The sequence below is a fragment of the Anticarsia gemmatalis genome, chromosome 20, assembly GCF_050436995.1.
Source record: "Anticarsia gemmatalis isolate Benzon Research Colony breed Stoneville strain chromosome 20, ilAntGemm2 primary, whole genome shotgun sequence".
Lineage (NCBI taxonomy): Eukaryota > Metazoa > Arthropoda > Insecta > Lepidoptera > Erebidae > Anticarsia > Anticarsia gemmatalis.
The window spans coordinates 10,944,841-10,967,394 of record NC_134764.1 but is presented as its reverse complement, the minus strand read 5'-3'; the positions used below and the strand labels follow the sequence as shown (position 1 = coordinate 10,967,394).

At 37.5% G+C, this 22,554-nt stretch overlaps 5 protein-coding genes across 5 annotated transcripts; 3 read left to right on the top strand and 2 right to left on the bottom strand.

Moving 5' to 3' along the window:
• Window positions 1-411: 411 nt before the first annotated feature.
• Window positions 412-1,611, top strand: LOC142981908 (uncharacterized). Its single transcript, XM_076128048.1, has one exon. It carries the CDS (start codon window positions 412-414, stop codon window positions 1,609-1,611), a length of 1,200 nt encoding a protein of 399 aa, XP_075984163.1.
• A 4,725-nt stretch (window positions 1,612-6,336) lies between these two features.
• Window positions 6,337-7,365, top strand: LOC142981606 (uncharacterized). The gene is made up of 2 exons (XM_076127622.1): window positions 6,337-6,465; window positions 6,844-7,365. Exons 1-2 carry the CDS (start codon window positions 6,376-6,378, stop codon window positions 7,243-7,245), a joined length of 492 nt encoding a protein of 163 aa, XP_075983737.1. The 5' UTR covers window positions 6,337-6,375; the 3' UTR covers window positions 7,246-7,365.
• Window positions 7,366-7,529: 164 nt separating this feature from the next.
• LOC142981608 (uncharacterized) lies at window positions 7,530-11,842 on the bottom strand. Its single transcript, XM_076127623.1, has 3 exons — window positions 11,738-11,842; window positions 8,447-8,577; window positions 7,530-8,047 (listed from the first exon to the last, which is right to left on the bottom strand). Exons 2-3 carry the CDS (start codon window positions 8,499-8,501, stop codon window positions 7,785-7,787), a joined length of 318 nt encoding a protein of 105 aa, XP_075983738.1. The 5' UTR covers window positions 8,502-8,577; window positions 11,738-11,842; the 3' UTR covers window positions 7,530-7,784.
• A 2,423-nt stretch (window positions 11,843-14,265) lies between these two features.
• Window positions 14,266-15,411, top strand: LOC142981925 (uncharacterized). Its single transcript, XM_076128072.1, has 2 exons — window positions 14,266-14,370; window positions 15,028-15,411. The coding sequence occupies exons 1-2, from the start codon at window positions 14,316-14,318 to the stop codon at window positions 15,342-15,344; spliced, it is 372 nt and encodes a 123-aa protein (XP_075984187.1). The 5' UTR covers window positions 14,266-14,315; the 3' UTR covers window positions 15,345-15,411.
• Window positions 15,412-19,788: 4,377 nt separating this feature from the next.
• LOC142981800 (uncharacterized) lies at window positions 19,789-21,187 on the bottom strand. Its single transcript, XM_076127911.1, has 2 exons — window positions 21,095-21,187; window positions 19,789-20,360 (listed from the first exon to the last, which is right to left on the bottom strand). The coding sequence occupies exons 1-2, from the start codon at window positions 21,147-21,149 to the stop codon at window positions 20,074-20,076; spliced, it is 342 nt and encodes a 113-aa protein (XP_075984026.1). The 5' UTR covers window positions 21,150-21,187; the 3' UTR covers window positions 19,789-20,073.
• Between the last annotated feature and the right edge of the window lie 1,367 nt (window positions 21,188-22,554).

Genomic DNA, 22,554 nt, shown 5'->3' with positions numbered 1-22,554 from the left:
TCAAAGTTTTTTTTGACGCACAATCTAATAATAAACGAAACGTAAAAACAGGTTTTGTACCACAAAAGCAATTTGTAGCGCGATTCTCTACTGTCGGTACTATCGAGTATCGAGAGTTTGACATTTGAAATGTACTGCCAATACACATGTATAATGCCTACGGCGCCTCCTAGAGGTACTGAAATGATTTTCATAGAAAATTTGTCGATAGATAGCCGGTTGTCTGTAGTCGATAGTGGTAGAGAATCGAGCTACTGTAGTTTTGCTCTAGGACAGTATACGCGGTCGTGAAGGTATTTCATACATTTCTGTCTACATCTGCGGTTGTAACACTGTGATGTTATAAATAAAATAAGCAGTCGAATATTGAGGTGTTTATTTCAAATGATATTATAAAATGAAATTGATGTGATGAACGAGGAGAGCATTAGTCAAATTTGTGTGAGTGCATTTTCTGACGAAGACATTCATAGTGCTAAAATTCTTCTGTGCGAATCTCTACCTACAGAGAAGCGTAAGAAAATAAGAAAGAGAGATGGAAAGAAGATCCGTGAAATAGATGACATCATCTGCATGCTGAGGGAGTCTGATCCTGAAATTTTACCGGTTTTTGTAGCCCGCGACCTGCATAAGCTCCCGCCGGTACTTTTTGATCATGTCGACGTTACCCGGATTTTAAAGGATTTGACGCGTATGCAGCAAGAGATGAATCAAATCAAAGAACAATATGTCACTAAGGATGACCTAGATACCGTTAAGTCTGACCTTGAAAACCTAAAAAAGGCATCAATAGTGAACAACTTTGGAAGTACCCCCCGGAATGTCAATGTGAAGAGAGGTGGCTTTTTATTGCTGGACAGTCATGACGATTATTGCAGTGGTCCCAGAGGACTTACATACGTGGGCGCTGAGCATGACACTCCGTGCACGGAGCCAAGCGAAGTACGAGCAGACACCAATTATCGTGATATCGCGCAAACTTTTTCCAAAAGTGAGGGTGTACAGAAAAATTGCGGTGAGACTAACGTAATGGGCGAGACAAGTAGTCGCCTTACGGCGGTCGGTGGCTCGTCCGAGCCAATGACTCATACGCAATCAGCTGCGATCGTTGCAACTAGTGAGGTGGGACACACGGCCGTTTCGAGCGTAAACGATGACGTGCGCGATAAGAACAAATCTTTAGCCGATATTGTGCGCGATGGTGAATGGAAAATGCCCAAAGAAGACAAGGAATGGACCCTAGTGCAAAGAAGACGTCTACAGAACCGCTTTGTCGCAAAAAGAGGAAAGGCAGTTTTGAACCCAGAAGCGAGTTTTAAAGCGGCCGTCACTAGTATTCCTATTTACATATACAATATTGCTAAGGGCGTGCCCGAATGTGACATTCTCAGTTATATTGCGAGTAAAACTGATGTTACTGTGCATCTAGAAAAAATGCATATGAAGACACCAAAATCGTATGATGCGTATAAAGTATTAGTACCTAAGCATAAATTAGAGACTTTTCTAAATGATGAATTCTGGCCAGAAGGCGTCGCATACCGGCGCTTTGTTGACTTCAAGATAAGAAGTAATGGTATAACAAGCGGGGAAAAATTTGTACGTGTGTAGTCCAACTTTCCTTATGAATAATTACGCCAAACTAGTAACATTTAACTGTAAAAATATTGTAAGATCCGTGGAATGTGTAAGAAAAATATGCGAAACAGCTGACATAATAGCACTTCAGGAAACGTGGCTATTGCCGCATGATATTCCATTCCTGGGCAGCATCAGCGATAATTTCGCGTTCACTGGCAAGTCTGCCGTGGACACTTCGGCCGGTGTCCTCCGCGGCCGACCATATGGAGGCGTGGCAATACTATGGAGGAAGTCTGTGTTTCCTTCAGTGTCTGTGTTGCAGTGTAGTAGTAATCGCATAGCAGCTATTAAGATTGCGATACGTGAACGTTCTATGCTAATTATATCTGTGTATATGCCTACGGACTCAAAAGACAACTTGATCGAGTTTACGGAGTGTCTTGGCGAAATAAACTCTATAATTGAAAATAGTGATGTGGAATCTGTGTATGTGCTGGGAGATTTCAACGCGCACCCGGGTGAGTTATTCGCTAATCAACTTTTAGACTTCTGTGCGGAACAGTCATGGGCGTGCGTTGATTTTGATATGTTACCGAACGATTCACACACTTTTGTTAGTGAGGCACACGGGTGCCGCCGGTGGCTCGATCACTGCGTGGTCTCGAGCGCCGCGCGCGCAACTATCGATCACGTGACTATATTGTACGATACGTACTGGTCTGATCACTATCCTATGCAGTTAACTTGTAATTTAAATTTGATAAAGCCTAAAATTATAATGAATAGTTTTTGTAAAAATAAAGTAATATGGGGTGAAAGGCAGGCGTGTCAAATAGAGACTTATTATAATTTTTGTCATACAAACTTAAGGGATATCGACTTTCCAGTGGAATTTGCTACTTGTGCTGATAAAATGTGTAACTGTACAAACCATAAATCATTAATTAATGATATGTATAAAAGTATTGTGCGTGTACTGTCTGAGGGCGCGAAATATTCATACAGCGCGGCTTCAAATCCTGGGAGGGGTAAACACATAATAGGCTGGAATAGACACGTGAGAGAGGCTCACGGTAAGGCTCGACAATGTTATCAGAATTGGTTATTGTATGGGAAACCTAGCTCTGGATGGTTATACAATGAAATGACAGAGTCTAGGCGAGCGTTCAAGTTAAAATTGAAATGGTGTCAAAATAACCAAGAAAAAATTAAAATGGATATCATAGCTCAACACCATTCCAATAATAACTTTAATAAATTTTGGAAATCAACAAATAAATTGAATTTGAAGCCAAGCCGACCCGTGAGCGTCGATGGAGTTCACAATCCGGACGACATCGCGAGATTATTTCAGCACCATTTTCGAGTTGAACCGTTTTTGAGGCCTGCGCAATCGGATCTGTTGTCGGTGTCCGGTGTTGGGGCTACGTCTGGAGATATCAATGTAAGGTTTACTGCAAAAGATATAGCTTTGGTCATAAATTGTATGAAAAGAGGAAAGTCTCCAGGTCATGATAGCCTCAGCATTGAGCACCTGCGACACGCTGGGCCACACTTGCCAAGGGTTCTAGCTTTGTTATTTAATCTGTGTGTTAGCCACTCCTACCTACCGGACGATCTCATGTTTACTGTTGTGGTCCCTATTGTAAAAAATAAAACTGGTGATGTATCGGATAGGTTAAATTATAGGCCTATCTCGCTAGCTTCGGTCATAGCGAAGGTATTGGACAGTCTGCTTGACGGCCATTTAACTGAACATATAAAACTGCATGACGGTCAGTTCGGTTTTCGGGCTGGTCTATCAACTGAAAGTGCGATCCTGTGTCTCAAGCAGACTGTGCACTACTACACCTCGCGTAAGACGCCAGTGTACGCGTGTTTCCTGGATCTGTCCCGGGCTTTTGATATGGTCTCATACGACCTATTGTGGAATAAAATGCGTCGAGACACTAGTCTGCCCCCTGAGATTGTATCGATATTTGAGTACTGGTACAATAACCAGAAAAATACTGTTAGGTGGGCGGATAGTAGATCGGATGAATACGGGTTAGAGTGTGGGGTGAGGCAGGGAGGGTTGACTTCACCGAAACTTTTTAATTTGTATATTGACCGCCTGATTGGAGAGCTGAGCAGCACAGGAATTGGATGTCATATCGAGGGAATTTGTGTTAACAATATTAGCTACGCAGATGACATGGTGCTGCTCAGCCCTTCAATCGGAGCGTTGCGCAAGTTACTTCGAATATGTGAAAGGTATGCGGAGGCCCATGGGCTCAGATACAATGTTAAGAAAAGTGAGGTTATGGTTTTTAGAGCTCCCAAAAAAGATTACTCAGATATACCACCCGTCTCACTCTACGGTACACCTTTAAACAGAGTCACTCATTTCAAGTATCTGGGCCATTGGGTCACTGAAGACCTTAAAGACAACATGGATATGGAGAGAGAACGTAGGGCGCTGTGTATCCGCTGTAATATGTTGGCTCGCAGATTCGCACGTTGTACTGAACAAGTGAAGGTCACACTATTTAGGGCATTCTGTCAGACCTTCTACACGTGCAGTCTGTGGGCCAATTACACGCAGGGGACGTACAGCGCTCTGCGTATACAGTATAATAATGCGTTCAGGGTGTTGATGGGGCTGCCGCGCTACTGTAGCGCGAGTGGCATGTTCGCGGAGGCGCACGTGGACGGCTTCCATGCGATCATACGCAAGCGATGTGCCTCGATGCTAGCCCGGGTGCGCAGCAGCCCCAGCACCATGCTGACGACGTGTGCCGGCCGCTGGGACTCGGTACTGTTGGCACACTGGATAGGCCTCCACACGAGAGCAAGCGCCTGACTTATGTGTACTTGTATTTGTATTTTTACTAACATTAGACTAAGAACATTGTTACTAACAAGAATATGGACAAAGTCTGAAATAAATGTTATTATTATTATTATTATTATAAATAAAATATACTTATTATTTTTTTTTAAACGAGTTAAAAATATATGATGGAGCTTTATACACTTTACTATTTTATTTATTTATTTATACATAAACATACAACATTACAGATTTATATCCCAGTCATTGTTCATTTCAAATTAAATACAATTTTATATATGAAACGCATTGTCCCACTGCAGAGGTCGAAAGCGACTAAAGATACACAATATACAGACATCTTATATACAAGTATATATTTACTTATAAACGATACTTCTTCTACAAAATGTTATCCAATTCGATATTCACTTCGCCGTTTGTCTTTATCCCGGCGAGATCTATGTCAAAATTCTTCTCGTATGTAGTTTTAACTGAATTGTCGACATTTCTTGTTATGTAAGTGTAGTCAAAAATTGGCACTGCTGTAGCGATTCCAATGCTCGGCTCGTTCTTAAAAACTGAAAATTAATTGATATTTTTCACTTGATTATTTATCAATAATGTTTACGGAGGGTATGTAGCATAAAATAAATAAATTTAACTAATAAAATAAATGTAATGTATGTATAACACTACTGGGCAAGGGTCCCCTCCCGTAATGAGGGAGGAGTTAGGCCTTAAGTCCACCACGCTGGCCAAGTGCGGGTTGGGGACTTTGCATGCCCTCAATAAATGTTTTAAACAAATTTTTAGGCATGCAAGGTTTTCTCACGATGTTTTTCCTTCGCCGTTGTAGCATGTGATAATTATTTCTAATACACACATAACTTCGAAAAGTCATTGGTGTTTGCCTTGGGTTCGAACCTGCGACCACTTGCGTGGCAGATGTCAACTACCACTTGGCTATCACTGCTCAGAATAAAATAAATTAAATAAATATAAAGTTAACTCATTACAGGCCCCACTGCTAGGCAAGATTCCCTCCAGAATAAGGGATAGCTTAGACCTGGAGTTTACTACGCTGGGTAAATGATTGTAGGGGACTTGGCATGACATTAAGAACTTTAAAGCATACAAGGTCCTCGATGTTTTCGTAACGAAGTTTTTTAAACAAATATTGGATAGAAATAAAAAATCCCACAGTTCAGTCCCATAAGGTAACGCGAAGTCACGTATTTCAATTAATAACTATTTGCCACTGTGCTGTATATTGTATTCTACCCTAGAATATAGTGATCAACACGTTACATCAATGCAGAAATTAACTGAATAGTGACCATCAATTTGACGTACATTAGTTGCCAACCGTTACGTGATAAGCCTGATGGACTCTACTCTACCGCCATAGGAATTGGCAAGATTTAAAGAATATATAGGTACGAGTGATGTGACTCACACGAGACCCCAATGGTCGCGATGAAGAATAGAACCACGAACTTTGTGTAGAACATGACGATGTCACCCTCTGTGCACTTGTGTCATGTTCATACTTGAACAACTGCTTTTATATTGACGACGTTAATACTATCGAAATTATTAATACTGACATATTGACATTATTACTCTCTTTTAGTCATTTAAATTGACGTTGGGTCAAAAAAATGTAACAATTCTTACAATAACGTCGTTGACCGATTGTGTGGGAAAATACACAGGTCAAAAGTTATCTATAATTGCTGGGTAGTCCTAATAATTTAATTTGATAATGTTTTTTTATAATTGTATATACAATTTTATCAGCTAGAGGTCAGAGCATTGATCATTGTGTTTATTACGTTTTTGTTTTGACAAGTCTTGAGATATCGCGAAAGTAGTAGTGAGTAATTCTTATCATGTAGTTAATATAAGCAGTGAATAGCTGCTCGGCGCTCATTCCTTATTCGTCGTTGAGTACAGAAGCTTGTTAGTTTAGTTTTAAAATGTTCGCGATTATATTTATGATGATAGTTGGAGTATCCTTGGCGTCAGGTGATCCAGTCAAAGAGACATGCACTGTGACAACAGGTCAGGTACGATGTTGTGACTACCCGTGATTCATTTGTTTTAAATTACAAAATCGAACGAAACGTATAGGTGTATGGGAAAACCCCCAATATTTAGATACACTAGTTATTAATATTGCAGTATCGCACGTTACCTAACTCCGGGTTACTATCAAGAATGATTTTAACTGTAATTGGAGGACTCGTGTGTTGTGATCTGCATTTGCATTTTAGTTCGATTTTTATCAACTTAGAATAAATATTTGCTTGAACCACAAAACTGTCTATGTACTTGTATTTTTATCTGTTTTTTTTTAATCTCTGAATTCTAATGTTCAGTTATTGATTTATTATTATTATTTTGTATTTTCAACACACAAATAACAAATGTATTTCTGTTCACAGCTTGGAGAAACAATAGAAACGTGCCGCAGGGTCGGCGTCATCGAAGAAGATGGTGGTCAGTCGAAGACGTACGTTGACACTACAAACACGCACATCACTGGTCCACATAACATTGACTTATCTGTCCCCGGCAGCGTGCATATAAAAGACGGCTTTACTTTTACCTCGGGGACACCAAATGGAGGAATCGGCGCCGCTGTACAAGATAGGGTATATGACAAGATAAACAAAATTAAAAATAAACTGAATATAAAACCAGATGACTCGGAGATTGACATCAAACCAGATATTCCTATTGAAGTGAAAAAGCCTGTGTCTAATGGTGTCAAAGGCTTTACGTATAATGGCTACGTCGCTTGGTGTTCGATCGTTACGATTATTACCACCTATGTATTATTATGAGCTAGCTTTATTTAAGACAATAAAACAAATTAGTCACAAGTATCAAATGTTTATTTATTCATAACCTAAAATTTTAACACGATTTTTAGTTTTGTACTGCTTTTAATGTAGGATAATCAGTGTTTAAATTAACAGAGTATAAAATGAAATTGTGAATGAAAATTGTATTAAATATGAATTAATATACATATTTATATAACCGATTTCCATTTTTTTTTATTTAAAAGATGGTTGCTTCCTGTGGTCTCATTTCAATTTGATGTAGATCTGTCCAGTAGTGTATTTACAAATACGATCCATTTTGTAGTGCTAATAAGATGAGGCATACACACATATTCAGTTCGGCCTAGCCGGACGGCAAAACTGAATGTTGATGTAGATGACCCCAAACGGCACAAGCCAAAAAAGTCAGTCGAGTCGGTTTTCTTGTTCGATAAATATATTACTAAACCGAATACGTGTGTAGCAAGCCTGGAAAAAAATTATAAATTACTGATAAGCTGGGTCATAAAAATTGTTTTGAAGTTTTTTTTGTACTTTCATTGTGTAAATATGGATGCGGCGCTCATCAATAGTACCGATATTATTTCAATACACTGATTGATAGGATAATTTATAGACTGGGAGATAGTTGAGCAGTGATTAGCCGGCACACGTTTCTTATATTTCCCATTATCAATGTCTATTTCAACCGGTCCATTGATCTTCGCGTCCTTAGCAGTTAGCACGAATTCTTTGTCATCATGCTTATAGTGTATTCCTTTTTCCAAGTCGGATTCATATTTTTTTTTAGCTTGAATACCTGAAACATACAAATACATAACTGTTTTTTGGGTATAAAATAAAGGACATGGTTACTAATAAATAAATTTAACCCATTAATGGCCCACTGCTGGGCAAGGGTCTCTTCCCAAACGAGCGAGGGGTTAGGCCTTGAATACACCACGCTGGCTAAGTGTGAATGATGGATGGGGATATTGCAAGATTGCATCACAATGCTTTCTTTCACTATTGGAACAAGTGGTAATTACATTATTTCTACTACACACATAACTTGGAAACGTCATTGGTGTGTTGCCTCGGGTTCGAAACTGCAACCACTTGCATGGGCTTTCTTCATTTCCATAAGAATTACAAGATATTTTAACTGCTTCTATTAATCTAATTGAAACAAATAAATGTATGTATGTTAAAAACTCACATGAGACAGCCACAGACACAATGAAGAACAGAGCGGCTAACTTTACGGAGAACATGTTTGCTTCAGGTAGTTAATACTTGTGTGACGCACTGGGGTTGTTCTCCTTTTTATGGCCTTAGCCTCCTGAAACGCTGAAATAATAATAATATCTTTATTTATTATTATTTTAATAATTTCAGCTGAAAAGTAAGTCTGTTTTTTAAACACGCTAATATCATGAACACAAACAGAAAAATATATTTTAGTTTTCTGTGGCCTAGTCCATTTATTGAGGTAGGTTATATGCTATATAACATCACGCTATGAGTAATAGGAGTAGAGCAACAATAAAAATCTATACTAATATTAAAAAGCTGAAAAGTTTATTTGTTTGTTTGTTTGAAAGCGCTAATCTCAGGAACTACTGGTCCGTTATGAAAAATTCTTTCAGTGTTAGATAGCTCATTTATCGAGGAAGGCTATATATCATCACGCTACGACCAATAGGAGCAGAGTGCCAGTAAAAAATGCTACATAAACGGGGAAACTTATGATTCATTCTCTCTTATGTGACGTAAGCGAAGTTGCGCGGGTCAGCTAGTGTAAACTAAAGTCCACGCAGGCGAAGCCGGAAACCCTTTCTTATCGGATGCCTACGTCATAACATCTACACGTCAAATTTCAAGTCTGATCCGTCTAGTCTTTTGGGCTGTACGTTGATAGATCACTATGTCAGTCGGTCACCTTTGACATATATATATTTAGATGAAAAACCTAATATTTTCGAAGATATTATTGTAAACTAACTTATCAGACGGAAAAACCACGTTAGCAGTACAATAGTAGGTTTATCAGTTTGTACGACCTCTTTGACCGGGTCACTATTATCGTAGGTAAATCTCTCAACAATTAAAATATGTTTTTTTTTTATAAAATTTGCTATGTATAATAACTAAATAATCATTTTGAACTCGGACCTTTTTATCGTTTGTATTACGTGTAAGCCAATACTTTTTACTTTGTGATTAATTGACTTTATTTGACTGCCTCCGTGGCGCCGTGGTACAGGTCACCACGCCGCTACCACTGTGTCGGGAGGTCGTGGGTTCAATTCCCACACGGTATCTACAATTATTTGTGCGATCCTCAAATAAAAATGTTCCGTGAATAATTGATTATAGTCTTTAAAATATAGCTTGATTAGAATGACAGATGTCAAACTGTTTTGACTAGGGTTGTAGAAGTATTGATCAAAATCGATAGCAAAAAAATCGAATCTAAAATAATTATATTCGATTCAATTATTTTTGAATTAGCTTTTTACGAATTGTTGTTGTGAATCTTATTGTTTAAGCAAATTCGTATAGGACGACCAGCCCTACTTTTAACACCGCACGGAGACCTCTCCTAGTTTAGTATTAATTAGGATCAATTAAATAAAACAATGAAATTAAAGTTAAATAAAATTTATTTATTCAGTTAATGGTGCAATTCTGATGATAGGGATGAAGATGATAGTAATATAGGATGCGCGGTTAATGGTGCGCATCCTAAATCAGTATCATCCTCATCGCTATCATCAGAATCGCTGGAACAATCTTGGAGATTAATTATTAATTCTTGGTCACGAATAGTATCAAAGTGTACTTCGCGATTAACGATTAATCAGATGATTTACTCTTATCTATTGTGTCTCCTCACTAAAATTTTTGCAACATGACGTAGCCTTGTAGAGAGGTTGAAAATTATTAGGTTTATTTTTAAGACTAAAGAAAATAGTACTGATTTTTAGTTTAAAGGCTGATTGTATTGAATTATTCTGATTTCTTATTGAGGATCTGTATTTAAAAAATAGTTATAATGCTAGACAAGACAGATTTTTCGAGTTTCAATTTGTAATACTCGTTAGACGTCACTACAAAGTTGTGTGCTCTGTTTTGCTTAGAACTGTCATTTTAATCAAGCTATATTTTAAAGAGTATAGTGACTCTAGCGGTTGCTGTAGGGACTTATTTTTAGGTACATTTTGTATGTAAAACTCTTTATACTTGATAGTACCGATGTAGAAAAAGGCTCTACTGAACGCGTAACCAATTGCGGCCCACCGCCAAACATGTATGGATGTTTTTTTTTTTTTTTTTAAAAAGACAACTCCCGCACTAAGAATTGCTCTTGTGTCGCGGGGACTTTTACAAACATACAAACAACGGACACAAAGCACAACCAGACCCGAAACAATTATTTGTGGATCGCACAAATAATTGTCCCGTGTGGGAATCGAACCCACGACCTCCCGTTGCAGTGGTATCGGCGTGGTGACCTAAACCACTGCGCCACAAAGGCAGCGGTTGGTGGAGATGTTCTTACACCACCTAAATATAAATCGATTTAGTGCAAAAATTTCTCGAACATGCAACTACATACCATAAATTTTCCAATAATTAGAAAATTCATAATAACATGTTTGTTTATTTCTAAAATAACTTAATATGGAAGGAAAATCTGTTAATTAATTAACAAATGAGGGCAATTGTCATTTTAAATAACAACACAGGTATCAATATGATTCATACACAATCACAAGATACTGTTGTAACAATTTTAAACTATCACTACTCGTCTGTGCTCACTGGTCGGTAAACGATCTGTGTTTTATAGATGGGTGACCGCATAGTGGTATGCTAGGCGTCTCCGTGCATCGGAGGGCACGTAAGAAGTTAATCCCGGTGGTTTTGTATTAATATAACAATCGTTAAGCCACGGCATAAGCCTTTTGGGCGACTTGACTTCACTTGACCAACTTTTACACTAGGTTGATCATTAACCATACGATAAAGTGAACTAAAGAACTTGTCTTCATAAATAATTTAAACGAATACGTTACTTATTCACGTAAAAACTACGAACGATTTTCGACCATTTTTATTTAAATAGAGAACATTCAAATAGGTTTTGTCACTAAACGCACTAACTTGCTGCAAATGTTCGTTCGGCATAGCGTCTGTAACCTATATCTTAATTTCAGCTTTAAAAATTGCATAAATGTCCCGATTTTTGGAGCGAACATGACGCAGTGGTTAAGGTGGTCACCACGCTTCTACCATTGCGGCAGGAGATCGTGGGTTCGATTCCCACAATTATTCACAAATAGTTGTTTCGGGTCTGGTTGCACTTTGTGCCCGTTGTTTGTATGTTTGTGAAAGTCCCCGCGACACAAGAACAATATCTAGTGCGGGAGCTGTCTTATTTAAAAAATCAAAAAGAAAGACTATTACAGTATTAAATCACATAATAAGTATACACAGAACTCACTCAGTAGATTGTATCGCGTAGATTTATTAAAGGCCTGGTGCCTTGTTCAGAGACCGCTGCGCACTAACACGATGTGTGACTTCAGCCTTGCTGTGTTCACGACTGACACTGATACCAATCTGTCCGCCCACACGAAAGGTTTCCTAATTTATTTTCATATAACGTTAATGACGCAAATATGAAAAACGATGCTTCGATACATAGGTATTTTAGAAGGACAATTTCCTACTACTATCGATAATGCAATGTATGAAAAACTGGTCAGTGTCTCTATAGTCATCATCAGTCTAGCCTTTCTTCCAACTATGTTGGAGTCGGCTTCCCGCCTCACCGGATACTATTATTTTACATGGAGCGACTGCCTACGGGATTCAGCAACCCAGTTACCTGGGTAACCCCTTCCGGTAAAACTGGTTGTCGGGCTTTCAAGCTTCTGACTACTGTTAACGACTGCCAAAGACCATTGTAACTGACAGCCACGACCCACAATTTAACGTGCCTTCCGAAACACGGAGGGACTCGATATGTATAAGATGGTCACCCATCCACAGAATTTTTCTTTTTTTTTTTTTTTTTTTCTTCTAAAAAGACAACTCCCGCACTAAGAATTGCTCTTGTGTCGCGGGGACTTTTACAAACATACAAACAACGGACACAAAGCACAACCAGACCCGAAGCAATTATTTGTGGATCGCACAAATAATTGCTCCGTGTGGGAATCGAACCCACGACCTCCCGTTGCAGTGGTATCGGCGTGGCGACCTAAACCACTGCGCCACGGAGGCAGTCAGAATAACCTCGGCAAGCGTAGCGTAACCTCAGAGATCGATCCGCGCGGCTGATGTTAACAAAGTTATGAGCTCCTTGCCGCAGTTAGCGCTGCTAGTGTCCATTTTAAATCGGTACTATAGAGTATCGAGAGGATGACTGTAGAAAATCGTGCTTTTGATAAGAACATCGCAAAGAAAACAAACAACAGTAGTCACACGAGTAAAATAAAATTTACATAATCTTGCATGACCTTCTGGACACGGTTGTCTGAATTTCATAAGATTTTTAGCACCTACCGTTCTTTCCAGAAACTTCGATGATTACATTAATCGAAACATTATTAATATGAACATTATAAACAATGATGCATCGACATCGACCAATCATTTTATTTATAGATTACCTTTGTTGTGCGTCTGTATACTGCGTAGATTCGCAACGGAGGCAGTACCGCCCTCCAGTGAGCACTGAATTTTCCTGAGGATCGGTAGCAGATCCATATTATATCTTTTTCTATTACCATATAAGGAAAATCTGGAGTTAATTATATAATAGTAAATAGCTCGCACAAAAAACTAGCTATGAGTTAAATGGTCCGACACTTGATAGTAAGTATCCTGAGAATAATACGTAAGAAGTTTACATTTTAATGATAAAATTAAATAACATATTTTTTGTGTTTATATTTTGTTGATAAGTGGGGCAAAACCTAGTTGATAAAAAAGTGGGTATTCATTTTAATGTTTAATTAGGTTATAGAGATAAAACGTCATGTTTGGAAATTCCAATAAATAATACTCCTGAGCTGACCGATATCCCAATGGTACAGATTATTTTAATCGTGTATTCCATTTTTTTGTGCAAACGACACTTGTGCGAGGAGCTCGTAGCCACGTAACAAGAGCCGTGCGGATAGATCTCTGAGGTTAAGCAATGATGGCTTAAGATACGCTTAATGAGGTTTGTATGTGGATGGGTGACCGTATACTGACTGACTATTCTGAGTTTCTTCGTGTTTCGGAAGGCATGTCAATTGTTGGTTGCGGCTGTCATTTTCAAAAGATATTTGACAGTCGCTGTCTTTAGTTGCTTGAAAGTTTGACAACCAGTCTTACCGAGAGGTATCTTGTTATGTCAGGAGGTCCGATAAGACTGGAGCCGGCTCCAACATAATTATTGATTGGAAAAGAGGCTGATTAATATTGCATAATGCATCCGACGAATCTCCGAATAAATTCCAACCTTTCGGTATCTGAATCCAAAATTGCAATACTATACACGATTTAACAAGCACAATGATCTGTCTCCGTGGCGCAGTGGTTTAGGTCGCCATGCCGCTATCAAGCGTCGAGAGGTCGTGGGTTCGATTCCCACGCAGAACAATTATTTGTGCGATCTACAAATATTTATTTCGGGTCTGGTTGCACTTCGTGTCCGTTGTTTGTTTGTAAAAGTCCCCGCGACAAGTAAAAAACTAAATAAATATATAATAAAAAAATGAATATGTATTTTCTATTGAATTGCTTGACGCTTTGGCACGTTAGTTAGACAGACTAAATTTTTTTATAACAAATATTGAACTGTCAAAGCAGGGCAGCAGGTTATTACCTAAATACTTATGTATTTTATATACTATATTAGTCAGTGGGACGTTTCCAAAAATAGGAATACAGGCCGTATCTACTGAGTAAAGGTGAACTTTAACCTCTCTCGTATATAACGCGGTTATTGATCAACCATTTATCATTATATAAAAGACGTTGTGCACTCTCGAGAATAACACAAGTACAATCTGCTTGCTACAAACATGTTCTCTGTAAAGTTAGTCGCTCTGTTCTTCATTGTGTCTGTGGCTGTCTCATGTGAGTATTTAACAATCTCCCATTACAATTAATTATGATTTTACCTTGTCAAATTTGTGGTAACTAGACTGTAATTAGTGGGTTCAAGTTCCAGCCAAGAAAAATATTTATGTGACATTATGTTGAATCAGATTTTTTTTTTCCATCTGAGTCTGGTAATCTGATAATCTGCACCCCATAGTCGAACAAACTTCAGTCGAAAAGACGCAATTAACACTTTTGTCGAAATTTAATTATATTACTTGCCGGAACCAGCAAAAAATGCGCACCTCGCCATATTTAATATTTTTTCTATATTTATTTCCGTTACAGTTTTAGCTCAGCAAAATAAAGCACTTTTGTATGAGCGTCTGTCTACACATTTTTGAAGAAAATTATTTTTCTTTGTTTCTACGTCTTGTAAGAGTTAGAATTCATGTCAGTTATAACATTAGAACTCAAATCTGATTAAGTGCTATTATAAAAACTGTGTTTAATTAGATTACAGTAACATATAAATTATTACAATAATCAACAAATCAAACATCACAAAAATAATGAAATAAAATATTAAATTTGACATTAATTGCTTGAAATAACATATTCAATTTCACATTAATTGAGTATATTTAATCACTACTTTTCGCAAATTCCCTAATAATAACGTTTTGTTCTCAGGGATACCAGGCAACGTAAACATAGGAGTAACAGAAGCTGCTCCAAGCATCAATTTTTTTAAAAAAAACGTTGATTTATCAACCACCGTCGTAAATAATGGAACAATCGGTAAACTGCAGATCGGAAGAAGTTTTGGAGATGCAACTAAAGATTCTGAAGGTAAAGCTTCAGTCTCGACAGAAAACAAAAATATACTAGACGATGATGATACCGGGTACACTGGATTTAGCATTAAAACACTTATCAATAGAGAAATAGCAAAGTCGATGCAATCAATGTTTGAAGAGCTCGAGGATTTGGTAAAGATGAAGATGTAAAATATGTCAAGTGTTATAATGTATAAGTGAAGAATAATTAACTAAGTATTAAGTTAAATAAATTATTTTAAAGCAATTGTGTTTCATTTCTATTTCAAAATATATTTTTTTATACAGTTGTTTGTATTGTGCTTGCATTGGCTTTTATAAACGGTAAACAGGGTAGTTTTGAATACAGGGGTTACTTTAAAATGGAAATATTTAAGGTCAATTGCACTATTTAAAATGCTACAATTTTATTCAAAGCGATATTGTACCAAGACCTGGAATAATTAACTCGTCGCTAGCTTTTTAAGCGATCTGTTTTCTTACTTGTTTCTTCAATCAAATTAACTCCAATTTTTCTTAAAGAAACCCCATTTTACAGTACCTCAGAAATTTATTTGAGATTTGGTAGGTATTTTTTGCACCTCTCGTTTGTGTTATGGAAAGGAGATAGCGATTTTAGGGCCAAAATGTATAAAATATCATTGTCTTACGGTATAATAAGTTCTCTCCTTCCACTCATCTCTGTCTTCCGTCAACTCTGTCTTAACTTCTTGTCCCTAGTCGCATATTAATCTATGAAACTGTTACTAGTGTCTCTCGTAAGGAAATCTTGTCAAATAATATGAATACAGCAGCGTAATTCTAGAGCCTGGTAGTGGCGCTAAACAGATTTTCTTTAAAAAATTCTTGAAGGCTAGCCGGTTGTCGGTAGTCGATAGTAGTAGAGAATGAAAAACAAAAATGGCTCTATGGCGGTAGAATATCCTACTCGTTTAGATTTCAGTATGAATATCACGTATCTCAGTTGACAACTAGTGCATGTATAATAATTGATAGTCACTATTCAGTACATTGCTGCTTTGACGTAATTTATTAATTATTATAATTTATGGAAGAAAAAAATGTACAGCACAGTGGCTTTCCAGTAGTTGTCAATTAAGACACGCGATGGACCCCAGGGCGGAAAAAGTTGTGTTAGTTTTTAATAATTCGTATTTAATTATTTTTAATAGTAGTCCGAAGTTTGGTAACGTGCCCGAAGTATGGCAATGTCGATACCTCTTATAATATCAAATAAATCTGCGTAACATATAATTAAGTTGAGGGTTATTCGCTATGCTCATGTACTAACTAAATATAATACGTGTTTTGTATGTATATCAGCCTAGCCTTTCTTCCAAGCTATGTTGGAGTCGGCTTCCAGTCTCACCGGATGCAGCTGGATACCAGAGTTTTACATGGAGCGACTGCCTATCTGACCTCCACAACCCAGTTACTTGGGTATTAACGATACCCTTCGGTAAGACTGGTTGTCAGACTTTCAAGCTTCTGACTACTGTTAACGACTGTTAAAAGATCTTCGAAAATGACAGCCGGGACCCACAATTTAACGTGCCTTCCGAAACACGGAGGAACTCGATATGTATAAGATAGTCACCCATCCACGGAACAACCTCGGCAAGCGTAGCTTAACCTCAGAGATCGATCCGTGCGGCTGTTGTAAACTAAAGAAAACTAACTAAAAGATAATAATTAAAAAAAATGAATTTGTAAATGAATTATATTTTTTTAAAAGTCCCCCTTTAGTTCGATTCCTGGATCTCGATTATTTGTGCGATCCACAATCGGTTGTTTCGGGTCGGGTTGTACTTTGTGATAGTTGTTTGTATGTTTTGTAAAGGTCCTCACGACACAAGAGCGATTCTTAGTGCGGGAAATGTAAATAAAACAAAGAAATACACTACAACAATTTTATTAAGACACTACAAAATTCATCATTTTGGTGTGAACAAAGCCTTCAACCAGTCGGCAAAATTAGAATCTTTAGCGTTGTTAATGAACATCTTGCCGACTGTCCCGTGGTTCACGACGTTAGTCGAGCCGTCGTATTTGAACATGTAGCTATCTTCTTCACCAGGGGCAGCTTGCACAGTGACTGAAACAAAAAAAAATCAGTATTTAACATTACAGCCAAAATACAAAATTCTACGTGACGCAGTCGGTAATGTATTCTACTGCTGAATATGAGGTCTTGGGTTCGACTCTTGTCTTGCAACGTTCTTGGCTTTTGCAATTTATATTAGAATAAAATAAATAAATATCATTAGAAAATTTACACACGGTTATTTGATTCCAAACTAAGCAAAGCTTATACTATAGCAACCAAATAACTGATAAACATATGTACTTATGTACTTCTAAATACATAATTAAAATAACCAGGCTCTGAGCGACTATCTGAGTCGTGCTCATCACACAAATACTAGTCCCGGGTGGTATTCAAACCCGCCACACCCCGTTGCGGTTATTGTAGCGAGGTGACGTTCACCACTGCGCCAAACGTATAGTTATAATATTTCTCAATAGTATTCAGGATTTTGGTAACGTCCCCGAAAAATAACAAGAGTCTCGCTGCCTATTACACGGGACTAACATAATAGAGATTTTATTATATATGCGAGTACCTATATAAGCTGTCAGAAGCTTGAAAGTCTTAAAACCAGTCTTACCGAAGGATATCGTCTTATAATCCAAGTAACTGGGTTGTGGAGGTCAGATACGCTTTCGTTCCATATATATAATATATATTAGCTTAGATTAGTCTCACCGGATGCAGCTAGATACCAGTGTTTTACATGGAGCGACTGCCTATCTGACCTCCACGACACAGTTATAATATCTGGGTTATAACACGATACCCTTCGGTAAGACTGGTTGTCAGACTTTCAAGCTTCTGACTACTGTTGTCTAACGACTGTCAAAGATCTTCGAAAATGACAGCCGGGACCCACAATTTAACGTGCCTTCCGAAACACGGAGGAACTCGATTTGTATAAGGTCACCCATCGACGGAACAACCACGGCAAGCGTGGCTTAACCTCAGAGATTAATCCGTGCGGCTGTACAGCTGCGTCTGGTAAAACTGGAGGCCAACTCCAATAAAGAAGGAAAGGCTAGGCTGATGATGATGATATTATGATAATCATCGTATAAGATACAAGGTACTCACATGAGACAGCCACAGACACAATGAAGAACAGAGCGACTAACTTTACAGAGAACATGTTTGCTTCAGGTAGTTAATACTTGTGTACTATTCGTAGAGACACGTCGTCTTTTATACTATCAACTAGACTGATAATGTGTCGTATTTCTAATAAAAATATATTTTAAATCTACTACTAGAGGTCAAATGTTACATTGAGTCATAGAAATTATGTTTGTTTTACATTTGATTGATTACAGCAAATATACCTAATATCATTTTTTATTATTAAAAGTTCAACTTAAATATGCCCTTTTTAGATAAAATATTATAGCTAACGCCAAACAAATTTAACGATGGTAGAACAGTAAACGAGTGAAGAGTAATGAGTTCTCTGCACTGTATCTATATTAAGGTGCAACGCCGTTACCAGTGCATAGGGAGGTCGTGGGTTCGATTCCCGCACGGAACAAATATGAGTGTAATCCACAAATAGATATTTCAGATCTGGTTGTACTTTGTGTCCGTTGTTTGTATGTTTTGTAAATATCCTCGCGATACAGGAGCAATTCTTATTGCGGAAGTTGTATTTTTAGAGAAAATAATAAGAATCTAGTTAAGTAGGCAAACAAATTAATTAGTTATATTTTTATAGTTTTTTTTCCATTGACGTAAAGAACATAAGATAAAGTCAAACAATAATAGGAAGAAAAAGTTATCTTTGTTGTTTAATTTATTTATTACAATATTGGGAAAGTACAAATTAATGTAGGCACACGCTTTATCATAGTAGATGATAACTATTTTACCTAATAGCCATTCTACTTGCTTTACTTAAAGTTTTTCTACGGGACACACTTTTTCTCTTTTCTTTTTTTTCTCTTTTTCTCTTTTCTTCTTATAAAAGTCAACTTCCGCACTATGAATTGTTCTTGTGTCACTAAGACTTTTACAAACAACGAACAAAGCTACAGTCAGCTCTAAAAGTCGCTTAACAACTTCATATTTTTAAAACCTCTGTGTTACGTAACTTTAATAAATAACTAATCAAAATCTGATAAAATGAGAACTAAACATTTCAATCAATGGCAAATGTTAATTGCATGGAATAATGTGCACAAATAAACAACCAGGCTCAGAACAGATACTCGTGCTCATCACACAAATATTTATCCCGGGTGGGATTTGAACTCCCCCACACACGCACCACGGTTATTGCGGCAACGTGATCACTTTAACCACTGCGCCAAACGTGCAGTGTCAAAGTTACAAAGTTGTATGCATTAGAAATAATTGCTTTAATGATATACTGATATAAAAATATCATGACGAAACGAAAACGATAACCTGCAAATTTCCAAACTGTTCTTGAAGAGATGAAAGTTTTCAAACTACAGTTTACCAGTGTTGAACTCGAGGTTTGGGCCTATTTGTTAAAGGGTTGTAAATAAAACGTACCTGATAGAATGCAATATTTTTATTTATTAAAAAACCTTCTTTGAAGCCAAATGTTGCTTTTGTACGACGAAACAAAAATTACCATATTACCAATGTTTAAAAAGTGACGAATTTTTAAGGGTATCCCAATATCAACTAGACAAATCTGAATCTAATTTTAAAGTACGTACGCGAAAGAAAATAATCATCAAAACTGTACCACACAATAAAAAGTAATGAAAAAACAAACATTTTGAACAAATCTGACAATTCAAGACCTTTTTTGAAGTGGGATAAACGTAAAATCTTCTTCAGTTACTAAACATAGATGTCGTCGTGTCTCCTGATCACCATTCTGTCAACATCGGCATGGTTTTCTACATAAATAGGGCCACCAGTATTATAATAAGGATACATATTATCTATATGTTTATCAGAGTCCAACGACCCGCCCTCTCTGGCCAGAACACGGGAACTTCTGCCAATAATCATCTGACCGATGGACCTGTCATTACTGACGTTTATTGATTGATCTATATGTTTGTCGTTAAAATTTAACCGAGGAACAGCTTCTGCTACTCCGGTGTTAACGCTGCCTGGCATCCCTGAGAAGAAAACATTATCATTAATAAACAACATTATCATTGATGAGAGCGGTGATAGCCGAGTGGTATAAGTTGTACCTACCACACAAGTGGTCGCAGGTTCGAACCCGAGGCAACACACCAATGACTTTTCGAAGTGATTTAGAAATAATTATCACATGCTCCAACGGTGAAGGAAAACATCGTGAGGAAACCTTGCATGCCTAAAATTTGTTTAATACATTAATTGAGGGCATGCAAAGTCCCCAACCCGCACTTGGCCAGCGTAGTGGACTCAAGGCCTAACCCCGGCCTCATTATAGAATATCATTAATAAACTAATTTTATAATTGAGGAGCTCGTGGCTTAGTTAATGAGAGCCGCGCGGGTCGATCTTTGCGGTTAAGCTACGCTTACCGAGGCTATTATGTGGATGGGTGACCAACTTATACGTGCCGAGTTCCTCCGTGTTTTGGAAGTTAAATCGTAGGTCCCGGTTGTAATTTTCTAAGATCTTTGTCAGTCGTTGACAGTAGTCAGAAGCTTGAAAGTCTGACAACCAGTGTTACCGAAGGGTTTCGTGTTACCCATTTAACTGGGTTGTGGCGGTCCGATAGGCAGTCGCTCCATGTAAAATACTGGTATTCAGCTGCATCCAGTGAGACTGGAAGCCAACTCCAACATAGTTGGAAGAAAGGCAATGTTGATATACATATAAAATGTAAGTGTAAGTAATATGTATGTTAAATACTCACATGAGACAGCCACAGACACAATGAAGAACAGAGCGACTAACTTTACAGAGAACATGTTTGTAGCAAGCAGATTGTACTTGTGTTATACTTGAGAGTGCACAACGTCTTTTATAGTATTTCAAATACTTGTATTTTTTTAAATACAGTTAACTTCAAAAGTGTCTATATCTTTCATGAAGAAATGCTTAATTTCGGTCGGTAGTGTATCCGACTGCTGATTATGAGGTCTCGCATTCGATTTCCGTGTCGGGCAGGTAGGTACTATTTAGTCTTCTCCAATTTATAAATGAATATTATATTATAGCACCTTAAAATTTGGTAACGTCCCCGCAATAGGCTATTACGTGTGTCTAACATTAGCCTAGGCATTCGGATATAAAAGACGTTATATAATGTATGTTTGTATGTTCCACACTTTTTTAGGTACTCAATCAAGTTTAGCACTTAATAGAAAGATTCTAAAAATATAAATTAGTCTTAAAACTTTTTTTTTGTTGAGAATGCGAATGTTCCCAAATACACTGTAAACATATGTATAATGTAACCTAATTTGTGACAATAAATTATTTTGTTTTATTTTATAATCAAACGAGTTTTGTAGCTGACTGTAGGTTGATGTCAAAGAGTTCAATATATTGATATGATACCATGTCAGTAAAGAATAATAATTGAATCATATTTTTTTGGGAAAATAACACAGATAATTGTGTTCTAATGCTTATTTACCTATACTTCTCGTGTTATCATTTTATCACAGAAAGGCGGCATGTTTGAATTAAACCATTAATAGGTACACTTTTTTTCATGAATGGTTTTTCTAATCACTCCCAAATGAAAAAAAACAAACATCGTTTCTATGACTCAATGTAACATTTGACCTCTAGCCGTAGATTCCAAATATATTTTTATTAGAAATACGACACAATATCAGTCTAGTTGATAGTATAAAAGACGACGTGTGCCTACGAATAGTACACAAGTATTAACTACCTGAAGCAAACATGTTCTCTGTAAAGTTAGTCGCTCTGTTCTTCATTGTGTCTGTGGCTGTCTCATGTGAGTATATTCTTGTGTCTTATACGGAGGTTATCATAATATCATCATCAATCCTGTCTTTCGTCCAACAATGTCGAAGTCGACTTCCAGTCTTACCAGATGCAGCTAGATACCAGTACGTTACAAGGAGCGACTATTGGACCTCCACAAAACGGTTACCTGGGTCATAACACTCTTCGGTAAGACTGGTTGTCAGACTTTCAAGCTTCTGACTACTGTTAACGACTGTCAAAGATCTTTGAAAATGACAGCCGGGACCCACAATTTTACGTGCCTACGTAACACGGAGGAGCTCGGAATGTATGAGACGGTCACCCATCCACAGAACAACCTCAGCAAGCGTTGGTAAACCTCAGAGATCGATCCGCGCGGCTGTTGTTACTTAAGCCACGAGTTAATTTCGA